This window comes from Chenopodium quinoa, unplaced genomic scaffold (genome assembly GCF_001683475.1).
Source record: "Chenopodium quinoa cultivar QQ74 unplaced genomic scaffold, ASM168347v1, whole genome shotgun sequence".
Classification (NCBI taxonomy): domain Eukaryota; kingdom Viridiplantae; phylum Streptophyta; class Magnoliopsida; order Caryophyllales; family Amaranthaceae; genus Chenopodium; species Chenopodium quinoa.
In genome coordinates, this window is record NW_018744626.1 from 3,991,831 (window position 1) to 4,012,006 (window position 20,176).

At 38.5% G+C, this 20,176-nt stretch overlaps 1 protein-coding gene across 2 annotated transcripts; it reads left to right on the forward strand.

The window, feature by feature from the left end:
• Positions 1-13,330: 13,330 nt before the first annotated feature.
• On the forward strand, positions 13,331-16,872 carry LOC110700573 (protein FAR-RED IMPAIRED RESPONSE 1-like). Of its 2 annotated transcripts, XM_021878129.1 has the most exons (3): positions 13,331-13,460; positions 14,111-15,422; positions 15,976-16,872. In XM_021878129.1, exons 2-3 carry the CDS (start codon positions 14,530-14,532, stop codon positions 16,775-16,777), a joined length of 1,695 nt encoding a protein of 564 aa, XP_021733821.1. In that variant the 5' UTR covers positions 13,331-13,460; positions 14,111-14,529; the 3' UTR covers positions 16,778-16,872. The 2 variants fall into 2 exon arrangements, with proteins under 2 accessions (XP_021733821.1, XP_021733822.1); XM_021878130.1 differs by lacking the exon at positions 13,331-13,460 and having other exon boundaries at positions 13,475-15,422.
• The last annotated feature ends 3,304 nt before the right edge of the window (positions 16,873-20,176 follow it).

A 20,176-nucleotide genomic window follows, 5' to 3' on the forward strand; every position in this document is an offset into this window, starting at 1 on the left:
ATCACCATGAGGAACCGATGATACCTACATAAATTCACAATACACAAACACATCAATAATTAGGGTACAACAAATAATTCAAATGTATAAAGAATTGAATTACACATGGTTAAACGTACTCCTCATAACATGGGGCGAATATGAACTTGTCTCCCGCACGCATTGATTCCCGAATATTATGGTTAACATAATACATCACCTCGGGGGAGTTGTGTAAGATTCTAGTCTTGGATGTCTGTTCGGGGCATAACCACCCAACTTTACTAGGGGAATCAGTGTCACTTAAGTGCTCCCGTAGTGCTCTACGTGCATGTGCAATGAAAAATTAATTGACATATATATGAAGGATAAACAACACTAATATATACAACAAATTAATTTAAGTGGCATGAGCCCGTACCTCATGAATATTTGAATGAGAGAAATGTTAAGCATTGAACCGCTTAAAAATTCCTTCACATCTTGTTTGTTTAACCATACACTTGCATCCTCATCATAATGGAACATTGCCTTAGGAAGTGCAATTTCAATGGGATCGTCACTAGGCAAATGACTAAAACGATTGTGTAGAAAAGTTAAATCCTTAGTGAGCGATTGAAGGACATTGTCTCCAACAAGTGGTGTAGGTTGCATGGTTGAACCTTTCGAAGAATTCTTCTTCGACACTTGTTCACTCTTCGACCCTTGTTCACTCATCTTCTTTATAGGTTGATCAACGCTTTTAGGCTTCACCACCTTCCTTCTCTTTGATGGTTGACTTTTTTTCGAAATCTGATCAAAACAAAGATAATTAGAGTTTAAAAATTTTTGGCCGGGGTTTAAGCTACTAAGTACGCATCAAGATTTGTTATTTTACACAACATCAAAATAAATATTACCTCATCGATCAACCTCACCCAAGCACGTGGCCATTGCACATAGCTACCCTTTGCTTCCCAAAGAAGAGTAATCCCATCATCCACTATAGGCACCGGTAGTGGGATGTTTTCAAACCCAGCAATGTAAGAATTGGTCCCGACCGAATAATGTTGTGGCCTAAGCGATTGGAAATGGACCGTATCACCAGTCGTTGCTTGTGCACTACCACACGCCACCAACTGCAACTCTCCTCCATTTGATAGCCCCGGGGCTAGAAGTGTACACTCGGTCTCTACCTACACCAGTAACGAAATTCACTTGTAAAAACTGAAATTATCAAAAAGGGTCTTTTCCTACACAATTGATCATGTAACGAAATTCACTATGTTAAAACAAAACACGCTCCCTCGAATCCTAAATTCACCTCTAAATCTGGAAATTCATGGGGTGTTGGATTATCAACCTCCCTCGGGTCCGCATGTGTGGGAGTAACAACCTGCAATAATTAATCAATAATGCCACATTAGATCTCACGTAACTCACAAGCTAGGCCAAAACTAATAGATAGAACACTACCTCATGTATCTCCTCTTCTCCTTGTCCTTTTGGGTGACTACTAGAGTCGACCGGTGTAGTCGAGGGGAACGACAAGGGTAGGTTCATTTGCTTCGCCCAAGAATTGAATTCACCTATTAACTCATTGCGAACTTGTTCCTTGATGGATGCCACCTTGGCATCCAATTCTTCCGGTGAGTTAACACTTCCTCGAGATCTTCCCTTTTTTGTGTATTCTGAACCCATCACCTTCTCCCTCCTAGCAACGTCCCTCCCATACCTACTACCCGGCCTGGATGGTAGGGCTTTCCCAAAGCCAAGGTGAAGGGGTCTTTCTCTATAGTCGGGACCAGCTTGCCTTCAACAACTTCTGTAGTGTACTCAAGCTGTAGCGTAAGAAAAAATGTTAACATGAATACATAAAATGTTTTTGTATGGTAAAGTTATGCTAAAGTTTCAAATAGCTTACAAGTTTATCCGCCACTTTTTTTTTCCGGTTCCTTGATGACCCATTTTTCGGTGTCCTTATCAAAGGTATGTAGGGAACAAATGAAATCGCCAGCACGACTAACCAACGTAGTGATCGTGGAGTTGGAGGGTTCTGAGGATGACCCTTGAGTCAAAGCGGGGTATATACCCTTCTTCTTCCAAGTTTGCCTCCATTCACCAAATGTCTTGGCCCCCGTACGATGGCGGTACTCCTTCTTCAATGAATTTGCCTTGTTTTGCTCTCGAATTTCCTACATAAATAGTAACGTAGCATCATTACTGCAAAAAGAGTCAATATTTTATACAATTCTCATTAGATTTAGTAGTTCTTACAATTTCTTTGGGTCGAGTTCTTTGAATAACAAAGTCTTTCCACTCGTCCTCTGTCACGCTCACTACTAGAAAACAGGTTCTTTGAATAACAATTGCTTTGGGTCGAGTTCTTTGAATAACATTTTCAAGCACGGCAAAGTCCCTCGTAAAATTCCGACGGAATTGAATTCCGTCGTAAATGCCCGACGGAATTTCAGTCGGAAAATGCTTTAAAAAACAAAAAAAAGGCCACCGCCACGATGTACCACCGCAAGCCGTCACCCCACACCACCTACCCCCACCTCACACAACCAGCAACTCACCAAGTCACCTAACCCACACCCAACCCCACCAACCGTATCACCACCCACACCAGAGCCCTACCCACCAGCCACCTACACCAGATCCACCACCCCACTACCCACCTACAACCACCACCGCCACCTAACCATATTTACCACCCCACCACCCACCTAAAATCACCATCGCCACCACCAAAAATCATCACAATCCAGAAATTAACAAAAAAATAAAAAAATTAAAATTCGTACGCAACCCACAAACACGATCTCCATCCAACAGCCACCACCCACCACCACCATAAATTGTAAAAATAAAATCCAATAAAACAACAAAATAAAATCAAAATTGAAAAAAACGAAATACATACCTTAATTAGACCACACATAACCTCGAAATTGGGTTTAAGAGGCCAAATTCGACCATAAAAACTCTAGATCTAGAGTATCATGGTCGAATTTGACCCAAAAACCTTAGTTTTAAGCATGAAGAGAGAGAGAGTAAGGGCGAAATAGATGAATATTATTGTTGATGTTGATGTCGGCGATGGTGTTGTTGATGTTGGTGTTGTTCATTGTTCGTTGTTCGTTGTTGATGGCGGCTATGGTGGGAGATTTGAGGGGAAAGTAGAGTAGAGAAGAGATAGAAAAGGAGAACGAGTGAGATTCAGAGATCGAAAGAAGGAGAACGAGTGAGATTCAGAGAGAGGAGTGAGAACGAATTGAAAGAGAATCAGAGAGAGGAGTGAGAACGAAAGAGAAGGGGAGGAGAGAGAAGAGGAAAGTTAAGGAGGAGAAGAGGCGGAAAAGAGAGGAGTGTTATTCTAGGGTTGATTTTTTTTAAAAAAAATTCCGACGGAAAATTCCGTCGGACTAAAAATTCGTCGGAAAAAGTAATTTCCTACGGAAATATCCGTCGGAAAGCCCATATATTACGACGGATTTTTATTCCGTCGAAAATTTCCGACGGATTTCCGACGGATTTTTAGAATTCGTCGGAAATATCCGACGGAATTAAAATCCGTCGAAAAATTCCATATTTCCGACGGAATAATTGGTCCGTCGGAAGTAGTTCGTCGTTATTTCCCTGTTTTATTGTAGTGGCTTGGCCATTTTTTCCACGGTGGGTCTTGTTCCTCAACATCTTCCTCATTTCCACCTTCACCTTTATTTCCCTTGGAAGCTTTCTTCTTGTGTTTCTTTTTCTTATAGATCCATCCACTGGTCAAGTGGGTCTTGAAGCCTCTGAATCTCTCCGCTAGTAAAGAATCAAACACCCTTCTCTTCTGGGGATCATTAGGAATACTAAACAGCTTCTGCAATCACAAATACAAGCCATTATTATTTTCCATTTACAAACTAACATTAGGTGAAATTATTTGTAATACATGTAAATGTGCATTTGAATAAAACACTTGCCCTGGTATCATCCCAAAATGTTTGAATCAAGCCTGGAGGTACTTGCTTCCAAGAAAGTGTAATGGGGATTTTGCGCGAACATATGCCAACTTGGTTTGCATATTTTCGAATCCATTGGCCAGTAGGTTGGCCTCTTTTGTCATACTCCAACACCATGGGACCGGTTGGCTTCTTAAAACTTGTTGTCGGACCCCTACCCTTTCTCTTAGCTGCTGCCTTTACCCCCACTCCACCACCTGTGTTCAATTGCTCCTTTCCTTGGCTTTGAGTTTGAGGAGTAGTGTTCTCACCAACAATCTCAACAATTGTAGAATCAATAGCAGGCGCACGTTCAGCTAAAATTTCAAATTCATCAAGCCTTTGCTCATAAGCATCTTGTTCCTGATCTTCTGGCTCACCCAAATCAGTCTCCTTGTTGACATCATATGGATTGTCCTCATCCTCATCCTCATCCTCATAGCCATCATCATCATCCTCCAAATCCTTTACTAGTGGGTCATAATCGTCCTCCATGAGTTATAAACACCTGTCAATACAAACATAACACGATATTAGGTCCATAAGAGATAAAAATGTTGACATATAGGTCATAATACATGTTAGTATATAAAATATTAAATTCTATCATTTTTGATGTATTTTGACATAACACTAAAAAAATTAAATTCTATCATAATATGTCAATTTTGAGATATACTTCATTCATTAACAAGAATTTGTGAAAATTTAGCAACTAAGATAACAATATCATACATTTTCCCTCCAACTATTCATAAAATTACCTAACTTCTGATTAAATTTAATAATACTTTTAATTGCTTACAATTTCAAATTAAATGGTATAGTACCTCATTCTAATATTCCTTCGTTGTGGTCTGACCGCATATAACATGTCTGGTCGTCTATGTCATTTGATGCAATAGGTCTAGGAACAGTGAAAGGTGCTGAATCATCAAATGCATCGTATTCTTCCTCATCTTCAACATCTCCAATGCCTAGGATTCTTCTTTTCCCAGCTAGCACAATGGACCATCTTGAATCGACTGGGTCAGTTACATAGAACACTTGCTTAGCTTGAGAAGCTAGGATGAACGGTTCCGCACTATCATTCAAGTGCCCAAGATATACAAGAGTAAAGTCATCATACTTGACATTACGCCTGATATTATCAACCCACTTACATTTGAAAAGAGCAACCGTGAAGTTACAATAATCAAGCTCCCATATTTCTTGAATTCGACCGTAGTATGACAATTTTGCATCGACAGGTGATTTATCCTTAGCACTTGCAAACTCCCTTGACGATGCCACAAGCGTTACTCCACTGTTTTGGGTCGACGTAGATTTCAAATCCCGACCCTCTATCCAAAAAGTGTACCCATTGATGTCATATCCCTCAAATGAGCAAACATCATCCCTAGGACCATAAGCAAGCCACCTTACTGTATCGGTGACACTATCATCCAAGCGACTCATCACTTGTTGACTAAACCAACTCACAAACCTCTTATTATGCAACTGCATTAGTGCCCTTTCACCTTTCAATGGAAATTCATCACGCAAACTAGCCATGTGCTCATCTAAATATGGGTGAACATCAGTAACATGGTGCAACACATAAAGGTGTGCTTGTAAGAACTGATCTCGATCCGGTGACATTCGTTTCGACCCAATTGTGCCATGACCATCTAGTCTCCCTTCATGTCGAGAAGCAGGAAGACCAATAGGTTCAGCAACGGCTAAATAGTCGGCCACAAAATTACCAATCTCCTCACTCACGGTCCCTTGAATCATGCTTCCTTCCGGATGAGCCGGATTCCTTACTTTATCTTGCAATGTGCCCATATGTATTTCAAAAGGATAGCACCACCTCAAGAAAACTGGACCGCACAACTTAATCTCACGCACCAAATGAAGAATGAGATGCACCATTATGTCAAAAAAGGGGGGTGGGAAATACATCTCAAATTTGCACAAAGTCACAACCACATCCGTTTGGAAAGCATCAAGTGTACAAGGATCAAGCATTTTGCTGCATATTGTATTGAAAAACGAACATGGGCTTGTAATATATTCTCTCACGTGCTTCGGTAAAATACCACGTATTGCAATCGGTAGAAATACTTGCATCAACATGTGACAATCATGGGATTTCATACTTGTCAGCTTCAGTTCTCCACTTAAGGATACAAATCTTTTCATGTTAGATGCGTACTCAGATGGAACCTTAATGCCGTAAAGACATGCACAAAACATCCGCTTTTCTACCCTTGACAATGTGTAGCAAGCCGGTGGTAAATACTTCTTCTCAACCTTGCCTTTACCCTCATCTCTACTCTTTGAAGCATCCGCAGCCTTTCCCTTTCCCTTGCTCTTCCCCTTTCCTTTTTTCGAAACATTTACAGTTTCTTGCTCCGGTTCCTTTCCCTTTCTGTCCTTCCCCTTTGTAACCTTGTCTTGAGGCCACAATTCCGAACGAATCCCGATCTCTTCCAAATCTAACCGTACACCCTTTTCATCCTTTGTTTTGCCTGAAATATTAAAAAGTGTTCCCAAAAGAGCATCACACACATTCTTCTCTATATGCATCACATCTACACAGTGCCTAACATCATGTTCTTTCCAGTACGGAAGCTTCCACAAAATTGATTCTTTTTTTTAAAGAGCTGTTGAGACCGGAGCTTTTTCAGATTTTCCAAACACTGTTCGTATACCCTTAACTTGAGCATAAACCTCAACACCGGTCAATGGCCTAGGCGCAATCTCCTCTTCCACTGTCCCATCGAAAGCCTTTTTTTGCCTACGGTACGGGTGATCACGCCTAAGGAACCTTTGAGTCCTTATATACACATCTTTGTGAGAATTCTTAAGGTATATGCTTGATGTTTCATCAATACATATGGGGCATGCTTTTTTCCCTTTAACCTTGTACCCACACAGGTTGCCATATGCAGGGAAGTCATTCATGGTCCACATAAGGGCTGCACGCAATGTGAACACCTCGTTCTTATGAGCATCAAAACAAGAAACCCCTTCGTCCCACATCTTTCTCAAATCGTCAATTAGTGGCGCAAGGTAAACATCTATGTCATTTCCAGGTTGCCTAGGCCAAGTGCTGTGTTGGGTACTAAGAGTGCCAAATGGATTCATCCCGTCTGTGCACAACCCAAGTCTTAAATTTCTGACTTCATGACCAAACTCCATAAACTTCAAATCAATGTTCTTCCATTGCGAGGAGTCAGCCGGATGCTTCAGCATTCTGTTTTTCTTCCTTCCCTCGGCATGCCACCTCAGGTTTTTAGCGTCTTTTGGTGTTGAGAATAGACGCTTAAACCTTGGAATAATAGGAAGATACCACAACATCTTAGCAGGAGGTCCCTTCGTACCAGGATTGCAACTCATGCGCTTGTAGCGCGATTGCTTGCATCGTGGACACTCCTCCAATTGTTCATTCTCATTACGATACAAAATACAATCATTAGGACAGGCATGTATCTTCTTATACTCTAAACCAAATGGACACATAAGCTTCTTTGCATAATAGTAAGACGTAGGAAATTTCATTCCCATCAGGCAACATCTCACTTAATGCGGTCAACAAAGAAGTAAAACTAACGTCCGTCCACCCATGCTTCGACTTAATGTTAAAAAGTGTTAGCACGGCAGAAAGTTTAGAGTATTTTTTGCACCCAGGGTACAAAGGCTTTTTGGAAGCCTCCGATAGTAATTCAAACACATCACCTTCGACATTATGCAACATCTCATCCACGTCATTATCCTCGACCTCATCCACTAGATGATCCTCAGCTTCATCCTCACCACTATCAATAACATATTCATCATTCTCCCATTCCTCGTCCACATGAATCTCATTGCTTTTATCATGCACATCATTCCCATCAAGATCCTCACTATACTCTCCACTTTCACCATGCCAAATCCACACATGGTATTTAAGTCTAAACCCACGACAAAGTACATGATCTCTAATGATTTCAACACTATTGACCACCTTCACATTATTACAATCAACACAAGGACAGTATAAGCCTTCCTCACCAATTTTGCGCTGATAAGATAAAGCCGTCTCGCAAAACTCTTGAACCCTATTCCAAAAATCCATTGTATCACGTCTACCATACATCCAACCACGATCTTTTCCCATTTAGTAAAGTGTCTCTAAACATATATAGCAACATATTATCAATAATGTACAATTGATACATATCTTATGTAAATCAACTTCAAGTACACATCGTGAATATACCATTCATATAGTGAACAAATGCATGTTTCCAAAGTGTCCTTATCACTCCAACCTAACCCATCCTTGAATGTCTACTCTCACTAGTGAATGTATGTCAACTTTCTAATTTTAAGGAAAATCCGGCAGCACTTCCCCCCAGTTCTCCAAGTACAAGATGTAGATAATAACTTACCCACATATGTACCCAACGAACATGGAGAAGAAATGGACATCCAAGATGTTCCTTAAAATCGAAAAAAAGACATACATTCACCACCTAAGTGAGAGTAAACATTCAAGAACAGTCCCAATCGGGGACTATTCAAGACTTTCTCCTAATGAGAAAGCCTTGAACGGGTATCTAGGCATATGATGATGCAAACATTCAACATATTATTGTAATTATTTATTCTTAAACAAGACACAACTTGTAATATCATGAACAAACTTTTATCAAATAGATAAATAGAAAGAAATATATATAGCTTCATAAAGTTTATAGTTCATACCAATATAACAAGTATAATGGATGTAATGTCTCGAACTTCCCACTTGAATAGCTAATAAACTTGTGCTTCACTACATATGAATCTACAAAAATAAAAAAATAAAACAACAAAATAAAAGTTAGTAATTTTGTCAAGAACTATAAAACAACCTAAAATTACACATTAAAACATACCAATTAATAATTACACATTAAAACATACTACCAAAATTCACCTAATTAAGTAACAAGGTTACTAATAATCTCTAATTTAATAAAAATTACCCATTAAAACTTATGAAAATTCAAATAAGTAACAAGGTCATAAAAGGTTCATTTGACAAAATTGGCTTGGTGGCTTTGTATTGACCAATACATAAAAGGGTCATTGTAACTCAGGTAAAATTAGTTCCAGAAATTGACAAAATTGTCTGATACAGCAATTGTTGCAGATCCGTGGACCAAGCATCAGTCTTTATCCTCACAATATTCTCCTTTCCAATCCAAATAAAACAACCATGAATTTTTGAAAGGCCACAACCCAAAGTTCATCAATGTGCACCTATATGACTGATCGTCTCATGCGTCTTGTTTTCGGTATACAAAACTTAAAGGCATTCAAATAAAACAACCTAAAATCCAGAAAAATTAGGGTAAACTATATTCAAAACTTAAAATTTAATTTGCCTAAACATTGTTCAAAATGCAAAATAAATTAAAACTAACCATAGGTGGAGGTGGAAAAGGAGAAGAGATGGTCGGTGGTGGAGGGACCGCAGTGTTGAGCGGCGGCGTGGCACAGTGGCGCGGCGGCGAGGGCGAGCAGGGCTGCTGTCTTGATGGAGCAGGGCTGATGAGGGAGAAGAGATGGTCGCTGCTTCTTGCGGCGAGGGCGAGCAGGGCTGCCGCGAAATTGGTGCGAACAGGTGGTGGAGGGGGTGCGCAAAGGTGGTGGTGGTGGAGGGTGGTGCGGTGGCGGTGGAGCAGGGCTGTTGTCTCGATGGAGCAGGGCTGATGAGGGAGAAGGTCGTTGTTTCTTGCGGCGAGGGCGAGCAGGACTGCCACGAAATTGGTGCGAACAGGTGGTGGAGAGGGTGCGCAGAGGTGGTGGAGGGTGGTGCGGTGGCGGTGGCTTTGTGATGGTAGGGTTCGTTGGAGAGTGAACTTAGTCGATTTAGCGGTGAATTTGTAAATGAAACAGGAAAAAGAAAGAGGAAAGAGAAGGAAGAAAAGAGGGAGGAAAGACGCGATTTTTTTTTAATATAATTAGTTATTGCCACCGGTTCAAAACCGGTGGCCTTTATCATTATTGCCACGGGTTTGGTTTGAACCGGTGGCAATGTGGTTTTGCCTCATCCCGCCAATTTATTAAGCCACCGGTTTTCAAAAACCGGTGGCCATTGAGCGGTGCCTTTTTCAATTTTTCTACTAGTGAAGGTTTAAGGGTGGCAGTAAACAATGGAGCTACAACATTATTCTTGGATCATAATTGGGTAATGGCTGGTCCTCTCCGTGCTGCTGCTATTAGTAATATACCTGATCAAATTGATGGTGCTATCGTTGAGGAGCTCTGGGATGAGGAAAGTGGCTGGAAGTGGGAGGTCTTCGCTGACCTGCTACCAACAGACATACTCCAATTGATTGAAGCACATGCGCTTTGAAAAGATCCAAGTATGGGTGCTTTGATGTATTGGGGTGGCTCGAATCATGGCAAATTCTCTATCAAATCTGCTATGGAAATTATCAGAAAAGATGACAATTTGGCTAATGACAACACTTGGAATTTGATCTGGAAATTGAAGGCTCGGCAACTCGCAATGGTCTTTATTTGGCTTGTTATGCACGACCGTATTATGACTAATGCAAATAGGTTCAAAAGAAGCATTACTAATGACCCTTGGTTCAAGACTTGCAGCACACATGAGGAGACAACCTTACATGCTGTGCGTGACTGTAAGGCTGCAAGGGAGGTTTGGAGGCAGGTGGGTGGTCCTGCCCATTCACCATCATTTTTTCAAGGCAATTTGAGGCAATGGATTGCAACTAATATCAGAGTTTAGAGTAGGAATGATCTTTCTTTGGAGATTTGGCCAACTTACTTCACTATTACTATTTGGTGGATTTGGCGTTGGAGAAACAATGTGGTTTTTTATAGTACTCAGGAAATCCCTTTTGATATCAATCAATTTTTGCTCGCCAGATTTGAGGAGGTTTGGAGAATCTTGGGGGATGATGCTACTAATGTGCAAAGGCCTGTGGCTGCAAGAAGGGAGGCATATATCAAATGGTAAGCTCCACCATCAGGCTGGCTAGCCTTAAACACTGATGGGGCTGCCAAGGGAGCTTTGGGGCCTGCAGGTGGAGGGGGATTAATTCGGGATAGCACAGGGTAGCTCCTCCATGGTTTCTCTATCAAGATAGGAGCTTGCAATACTTTTATGGTTGAACTAAATGCTGTTGAATATGACTTACAGTTAGCAAAAAGGATTAGGGCTGCTAAAATACAAGTCCAAATGGACAGTTAGAGTGTTCTGGCAGCTTTAAACAATGAAGAGGTTCATCGAGGACAGGGTTTTCACATCATTCAGAATTGCAAGAAGCTAATTGAAGAAGGTAATTAGAAAGTGCAACTTATTCACATCTACAGAGAAGCAAACAGAGCTGCGGATTGGCTAGCAAATCAAGGTATCGTCCAAAACAACAAAATAGAGTTGATTCAATTCCCTTCTATCGAGTTAGGACGTATCTTGCATGAAGACATTGTAGGAGTGGCTTTGCCACGTTTTATTTCTGTTTAGTCTTTTTTATTTCCCCGGGCTTGGCCCCTCGTGAGCAGCAAAAAAAATAAAATAAAATATATATATATGTAATTGTAATTTGTAATTGTTATTTATGCGTAATTGTTCAATTTGAATCCTTAGATTTCACGTACGTACTTTTTTTTTGGAATGTGATGCAAGGGAATGAAAACCATTGGAAGAGTGAGAAATAATAAAGTAAGAAAGAGTCACATATTAGTGGGTGAAGATATATTATTAAATTGTAAAAGATATCTAAAAATGGAACTCTAGCTTATACTAAAAATGGACGAAAATAGTAATATCTTATAAAAAAACAGATGGAGTATATTTTTCTCATTCTTCGTCCTCCGTCTTCTTACTCCTTTGTATTTTTTTTTGTGTCTTTGCTCGTGAACTACCATCTTCATAGTCCTCCTTTGTTTTCATCTTCTTTTCATCTTCATCTTCTTTGTCATCTACTCGTGATGAATCATCATTTTTATCACCATCAGTGAAAATCCTAAGAAAATGGAGAAATAAGTTTATAGTGAACCACAAAGGGTAGAGATTGTTTTCTTCCTCCATGAAGATGCTTGTGAGTTTCAATTTCTACATTGGAAATGTGATATCTCCATTAAAGGTCTTTGAATGCTATTGATGGGGGAAAGAGAATGGAAGAAGAAGAATTGACGCGCAAGAGATAATGTTAGTTAACATATGAATTTTACAATATTTATTTCAATTATAATATTCAAAATGATTCCCTTAAAAAAATTCAAAATGATAAAACATATGGAGTATTCTTTAAAATATGGAGTACCATCTTTTGTTTATCAATAAGAGAAACTTATAATTACCTATAAGGTAGTGACAATTGTTCAGTGATCGTCAATGACCCGACTCGAAAAAGTGTGGGTTTGGGCAATGCCAAAGATGATTTAGGGTTTTTTAGTTCACCTTATTTTTGCTTATATGAACTTATTTGATTTAGTCTGATATGATATGAACTTATGTGATCTGGTCTGGTCTGGTCTGATCTGATCTGATATGATATGATTTGACCAAACTTTGACTTTTAATGTACGATAGTCAGTAAGGAAACAATATATCATGTGAGGTGTTGTTAGATTTGTAATAATGTGTATTTTTTTTAAACAAGTAATAATGTGTATTTTTATTAATATGTAATTTCATAATTTTTTATTACAATATTAGAGATATTTAGCGATAAAAACCGCATATAAAACAATAATATGATTTGTACTTTCTGATCTGATCTGACCTGACCTGAAAATATTTAATCTGATATGAATTTATTTTTCTGAAATAAGTACGAGTAAAAATAAGTTGAATTAAACAAGTTTTTTGAGAGAAAACAAGTGTTATTAAGTTCAAAACCCAACAAAAAAAAAGGCCTGAATTGTCCGCTTTAATGGTTTAACCCAAGAAGCCTGACACTATTTTGCCATTTTGGACACAAGATTGTATGCATGGGCCTGGTCCAACCCGATTTCTGATCACCTCTACGTTAGGCCATAATTATACGGACTTTATAAAAGACGCATGAACCCATATGTGATATGTCCTTTCATTCTCCCTATTTCCCAATTCTCCATTGAAGCGCACTCCCCGAGCTTCCCCCAGTTAATATGTAATATTAACGTTATATGTTAATATGATGGCATTCTCGTTATTATTGTAACAACTCGCAATATTTTAATGTTTTTGGTGTTTGAAGCTGACATGGCAGAAAACTTGCGTCGTTGGTCCAAAGTTAACGCTGTTTCAATCCCGTTTTGTCTTGACACTTGGGAATCAAAAGAACCCGTTATCGAGTAATCTGGAGAAGAGCTTCAGCAATCTTCCCCTTCTTTGACCTCTTCTCCATTTTTCCTTTTTCGAGCTGGTACTCCCTTTGTCTCAGCGCGTGAGTGAGCGACTTACAAATTTGATGAGTGGAGTTCTCAACCCAACCTGAAAGTGCGTTCTTGGTGTTCTGAAGCTCCAGCTGACTGGTAAACTCTATAGCTTGAAAACCCTAGTATTTGCTAATCAATCAATTCTTTTTAAATTTTGCATTCGATGAGGTGGGATATTGCATTTTTAGAATTTAATTTATAATGTAGTTGATTGTATTGAATTTTATCCTTTATAATTGCAAAATTGAATTTGTAGTTTTCTAAAATAATTGGATTTCATTTGATTTTTGCAATTGTTGAGATGGGGTAACGCAATTGGTGAAGAAAAGTGTGTACTTGGATACTGTTGGTGTGATGTTAATTGTGTAATGAAAAATTTAGTTTGTTTTTGATATGAAATAGGAAATGGAATTATGAATTAGTAACAGGAACTATGTAAGTGAGGATTGCTGCAAGTTCTGTTCTTGATTTTGTTGATTGGTTGGTATTATTGATTGGAGGAGATTCCTGCTAGTTGTTTTCCTTGGTGTTGTTGATTGCTTCTGGCATGAGTAGTCATTTGTATGTTTATGAATCCTTTAGTCAGTGCTGGAATTATGTGGTATTTTCTCTTGTTTAGGTGGGTCTGTAGTGTTATTACCCCTATCATGTTGACTATAGATGTATGTCTATTGCTGGTTTTAGGAGTCTAATTTTAGGGAACTTCACTACTGATGTATGATGCAAAATGAGGGAACATATTGCAGGTGCTATTATGGATTGTGGTTTTGAATCTGGTGAAATGGGTGAGCCTGTTGGCATAGCATATAGTGTTGGTGGGGGGCAAGTGATTTCTTCTGGAGGTGAGCCTAATGGTCTACCCTCTCTGAACTGTATGTCACTGAAGATTCCCAACTCAGCTGAGAGACTAGCTTCCCTGTCACCGATTAAAACTGTTGAAACGGTGGAGACCATTGTATCAACAAATCAGGTTTGCATGTACATTTCTGTTGAGTCACCTAGGTTAGGGATGGTCTTCAAATCCTTTGAAGATGTATAAAGCTACTACAAAGAGTATGCTAAGTAGAAAGGTTTTGGGGTTACCCGTGTTGCATCATCATTTTCGAAGAAGGACAAGGAGCGGAGAGGGGCCACTTGGAGGTGTGAGTGTTGGGGTCCACCTGATATGAGGGCAAGGAGGGAGGCCAAGAAAAGGGCAAAGCTAATGGAATTATGTGGCACGGGAGGGATTGTTAACGGTGAAATAGGGGAAGATATCATGCAGCGGGCGAAAAGGACCTCCAAGAAATGCGAGTGTGGTGCCATGTTATATGCCGGGGTTGATAGTGATGGGCTGTGGGTTATTAGGAAATTGCAAAATGAGCATGATAACCACACCCCTAAGCCGAGTGATGCTAAGTTGGTTAAGGAATATCGAATGAAGAATTACACGTCAAATGTGAAGAAGAAACTTTTGAATTTCTATGAAGAAGGTGTCTCTGTAAGGCAAATTCATGGGTGTATGGCTACGGAGACCGGGGATGATAACCTTCCTAGTGTTAAGGACCTTGAGCATGAAGTATCTAAGGAAAAACGGCTGAAAATGGAAGGTGGTGATGCGGCTGCAATGATGGCATACTTTGATCGTATGCAAGAGGATAATCAGAACTTCTATCATGCACACCGCTTAGATGAAGAGGGCCGACTCAAGGATGTATTGTGGGTGGACGCCCGAAGTAGGGTGGCATACGAAGATTTTGGGGATGTTGTTTGTTTTGATGCAACTTATCTAACAAATTCGTACGCCCTACCCTTTGCCAACTTCGTAGGGGTTAACCACCATGGCCAGTCTATATTGTTGGGCTGCGCCCTTGTATCACATGAAGATTGTGACACATTCGGTTGGGTATTTAGGCAATGGATTTCTTGTATGGGCAATAAACAACCCGGGGCAATTTTGACAGATCAAGCAGCTGTTATGCGCAAGCCTTTAGCTCAAGTAATGCCGAATGCTCGACATCGTTGGTGCATTTGGCACATAATGAAGAAAATCCCGGATAAGCTTGGAAAATGTGAACAGTAAGTTCTCTGCTGCTGTTTTGCTGATTGCTGCTGTGTTAACTTGGAAAATGCAATTATATTTTTTCTTACCGCTGCAATTATATAACGCATAGCTTGTTGCTGCTGTGTAAAGGTTGTTCTAACTTGATGTAAGTTATGACATATACCTCTGACTATTGTTCTGTGGTACTGGTGTGTACTGAAGTCATTACAGCTAAACTTTACCCTTTGTCTTGATTATGTGCATTTTGTAAAATATAAATATTCAGTGTCATTTTCATATTTGTCATCCCTCAAAAACAGAGGTTTACATTTTCAAGTCATGTAATTTACTTTTTATGCTATTTAAGATATGTACTTGTAACTTTTTCATGATAATAAACTTGTACATTTTTTAGATACATCATCATTAAATGCAGATCTTTCCTAGTATGTAGCTGTGGAATGACCTGCATTAGATATGTTTTTTTCAACCTTATGTGTAATTGTGAGGAAGTCTTTTTTTTGTGTTTGTTTACCTGGTAGGATTAGACAACTGTCAAGTGAGTAACAAGTTTTGTAATTGATGCAGCTACCATGACTTTAAGAGCCCTCTAAAGGCTCTTGTGTATGAGAGCTTTACAGTTGCTGAGTTTGAGCGTCGTTGGATAAACTTTATCAAGCATTTTGAACTGGAGGATAATGACTGGTTAGCTGATTTGTTTGAGGAACGGCACATGTGGGTCCCAGCTTTTATGAAAGAACACTTCTGGGCCGGGATGAAGACAACACAGAGGGTCGAAAGCATAAATAGTTTCTTTGACGGGTTTGTGAATAGGAAGACAAAGCTTTACGAATTCCCAGATAAGTACACTAGGGTAATGGGAAGGCGTGTTAAAGCTGAAACTGATGCGGATGCTCGCTGTGGCAAATATTTGAGGCGGCTCGTGAGTGGTTTTTTTGTAGAACAATTCTTTCGGGACATCTACACCGACACTAAATTCCAGGAGATTCAAATAGAGTGTTGTAGACTTATGCATTGCTCTGGGAGGGAGGAGCGTGTGCTTGAAGGGAACATGTTTCAATACCTACTGGAAGATCGGGTTTGGATCATCCCAGAAGGGAAGAGCGAAGAAGAGATAACTGACAGGAGACGATTCTATTGTGTCCTTTACAACACAGTTACGAAGGACGTGTCCTGTGATTGCTGCAAGTTCGAAACCTTTGGTATTCTTTGTCGTCATATCATTCGAGTTTATGACCAAAATCGGGTGTTTGAAATTCCTTCAAAGTATGTACTCGACCAAAATCGGGTATCATTATTAATTAGGTATGGGCCCCTAGTGTTTCATTCCACTATGATTGAAAATCCATATGAATTAATTCCTCACTAAGAGTTTGAATTTTAGGGTTTGTAACTTAGTGGTATAATTATCAATCAGATTGTAAATTGTAAGATTTATTAAATAAATTTTAGTCAAATATGTGCTTTTACTATGTTCATGTCACTTAAATGCACAACAACTCTGCGAATCTGAATGAGTATTAGGGTTACAAATCTATGTTTACTAATTGCCTTATTTTGTATTTTGAACATAAAATCAGCCGGGTCCCGCAACTGATCCAACGGTTTGGTTACGGAACAGAGACAGTGACAGCGAAGGTAGGCCCGAGGATGAGAGTGATGACGATTATGATTACATTGGGGCATGGTTAGTGAATTCCGGCCTCGATGATGACCCTTCAATCCATGATGAAGGGTGGTGCTAGATGAAGACGGGGGGTGGTGCTTAATCAATGCAAGGATTACTTTAAATAGTTATGCTTAATCAATGCTAGGATTATTCTAAATTATTATGGTAGACATTAAAGTATGTTAGAACTTATTGTGTTGTGTCTTTTGTTGCTAAAACTTGCTTATGAATAGCCTTCTTATGTCTTGACTCGTTTAGTAATATGATTGTGATTAATTGCGGTGTGTGATTGATCTTAGTTTTTTTAAATGCTAAATGTAAGCAACAAGTGGCTTAACCTTTAATTGACTATAAACAAAATTAGTTTTAGTTAGTGTTAGTGAAAAATGATCATTAAATATTTTAAATTTTTCTTGAAAATGTATCATTAAAATAAAAAATTAAATAAAAAGTGAAATAATGTCAGAATCGTGAATCGTAAATCATCATTGTGGCTTAACCTTTATTTGACTATCAAATCTCATTGGTGACATGGGAAAATCTAGTATTAAATAATGGCTTACGAGGTAGTGTTGTTGTTATCGGTTTATAAACAATTAAACAATGAAACCCTCTTATTAGCCATAATTGCACATTATTAAATAAAATTTATATCATATAATGGACTATACTATCCATGTAAGGACACTGAATACATGTAAGGACAAAAACCCACCATTTTTCTTTCACCACAAACTAAGGTCAAACATGTGCACTCGAAAAAAGAAAACATTTTGGTAACTCCCTCCAAAATGCAATTCCCCCGCCAAAACTAGGTAGGGTTTACTTCATGGAGTGTTTATAAATAATTCCCTTGTCTGCATGTATATCCTCCTCCCAGCCACCTAAAAATATGGCCAAAAAAAAATTAATTCCTGTTATAAAAACAGAGAAATATTGTTCCAAAAACCTCTTCAGCATATCCATTTTGAAGGATGACACATCATAACTGTTCATCACTACCATGTTTTCTTCACCAGTATATTCCATTGCCTTCTCCCCTTTACATTCATCTGGGTAGATAGATCTACCACTTGCTTTCTCCCCTTTGAAATCATCTGGGTACAAAGACCCAGCATTCCGCACATTCGTCCACTTTTTTGAGGTGCTTTTTCGTGCTACCTTACTCTTGTAACGAACACTTGCACTGGCACTATAAAGAACCTGTTACATTGAACTACAAAATGAAAAAGTTGCATAGATCTACAAGCCATTGAACATTTATTATCTATTAAACTCCTAACCTTTTTATGGTGAGGAGGGGAGAATGTATGCAAGATATCATTTTCTGCCAGAAGCTTATAGAGGATGATAGATGGGAAGTTAAAATCAAACATGTGTATCATGAAGGCAATCGAGCGGCGGATTGGTTGGCCAACCACGAAGTAATTCAGGACTCTCAATTAGTATTCTTTAATGATGCTCCGACGGAGCTTGGTCGTATTTTAGAAGAGGATATTAGGGGCGTGGCTATGCCTCGTCTAATTCCTCCCTCGCTAGTTGAGTAGTTGGTTTTTGTTTTTTCGTTTTGCTGCTTTCTTTTTCTTGTTTTGTTTCTTTTCTTTCCTTGGTCTTTGTAACCTCATTTGGATCAAACATATATATATATATATATATATATATATATATATATTATATTACATCTTTCTCATCTCATGATCCCCACCCAAACCCACTATTACTTTTTTATTATATCTTTCCTCTTACATTCATTATTTTTCAATAAATTATTAACCCCACTATCTTTCTTTCACAATTTTTTAATACTCCAAATACCCCATTTACCTCTTATTTTATTTAAGTCAATTAAATTGCCTAAAACTATGTGCTGGTCAAACTGTAACATTTAAAAAAAAACACGGAGGGAGTAGTTTGAATTTTGACCAATTCAATGATAGTGATCACAATACAGTACGTCTTGTGTAAAGAGGTGTCAATTTGGATAACCGAATGGAGTTTGGGTCGGGTCTATTCGGGTCGGGTCTGTTCGGGTCAAAATTATTATTTTATCTCGGATCAAATCGAGTCAAATTCGGGTCATGGTCTGTCGAGTCGGGGTCGGATATGGGTCGGGTCAACTCCAGATTGTTTCATGTGTGGTTTGGATAAATTCGGATTGGGTTCAAAACGGGTTTAACCGGGTTAATTTTGGGTTGGATGAATTTGGGTCGGGATGATTTCAGTTTGGATAGATGATTTCAGTTCGGTTAAGTTCGATTCGGATGATAAGGTTGATCCTATGATTCATTAATTGGTCAATTTTGATTCAAATCCTTTTTGTGTTTGGTTGAATTTTAATCGAGATTACCCAATACATATCTCAATAAGGTTATTTTTAAACTAGAGTTATTATTGAGTTTTTACCTTATTCTTGGGTCAATATCAAGTCATTCATGTAATACCCCGTATTTTCATACGTATTTTCTAATTAATTAATTATGAATTATTTTATAAAAAGGGTATTTTAGTAAATTCATTAATAGGAGCCAAATAATATTTGAATTTTGGCGCCAAATATAAGTATTTAATCATTTAAATAATTAATTATTTTCGGATTTCTAAATTAATAATATAGGTTTAATTATCTTTTCCAAGGTCGGTCCATATTTTATTATACTAACTATTTCAAGAGAAAAATAAATAAAAATAATTGTGAAACGTGATTTGATCATGTTTTGAAGAGTGATTGTTATCACTTTAGTTTGTTAATTATTATATTTTAAATTAACCTCTAATTATCTTCTTCACTATCTCATTTTGTTCCTATCTTTCTTCTCCCAACCATATGTATATCCATTTAAATTTTCTTATCTTTTAACCCAACTATTAATCTAGACTTAATTTGATTCAAGTACCTTAACAACCCTAAAAACTTATCACATTTTCTAGTAATCATATCACACCTTAAGCTCTATCCTTTCTACACCCTCAACACTATAAATAGACCCCTAATTCTTCCCATTTATTCACACCAATTCTCTACTTTTCTTCTCCTCTTTTTACACAAATCATCCCGTTTATCTTTGAAGCCAATTTTCGGGCACTTCTGGTCAGTTTTTG

Coding starts and splice junctions, on each gene's coding strand:
- LOC110700573 (XM_021878129.1), top strand. CDS start 14,530: ATGAGGGCAAGGAGGGAGGCCAAGAAAAGGGCAAAGCTAATGGAATTA. Junction 15,423..15,975: donor AAGCTTGGAAAATGTGAACA/GTAAGTTCTCTG, acceptor TAATTGATGCAG/CTACCATGACTTTAAGAGCC.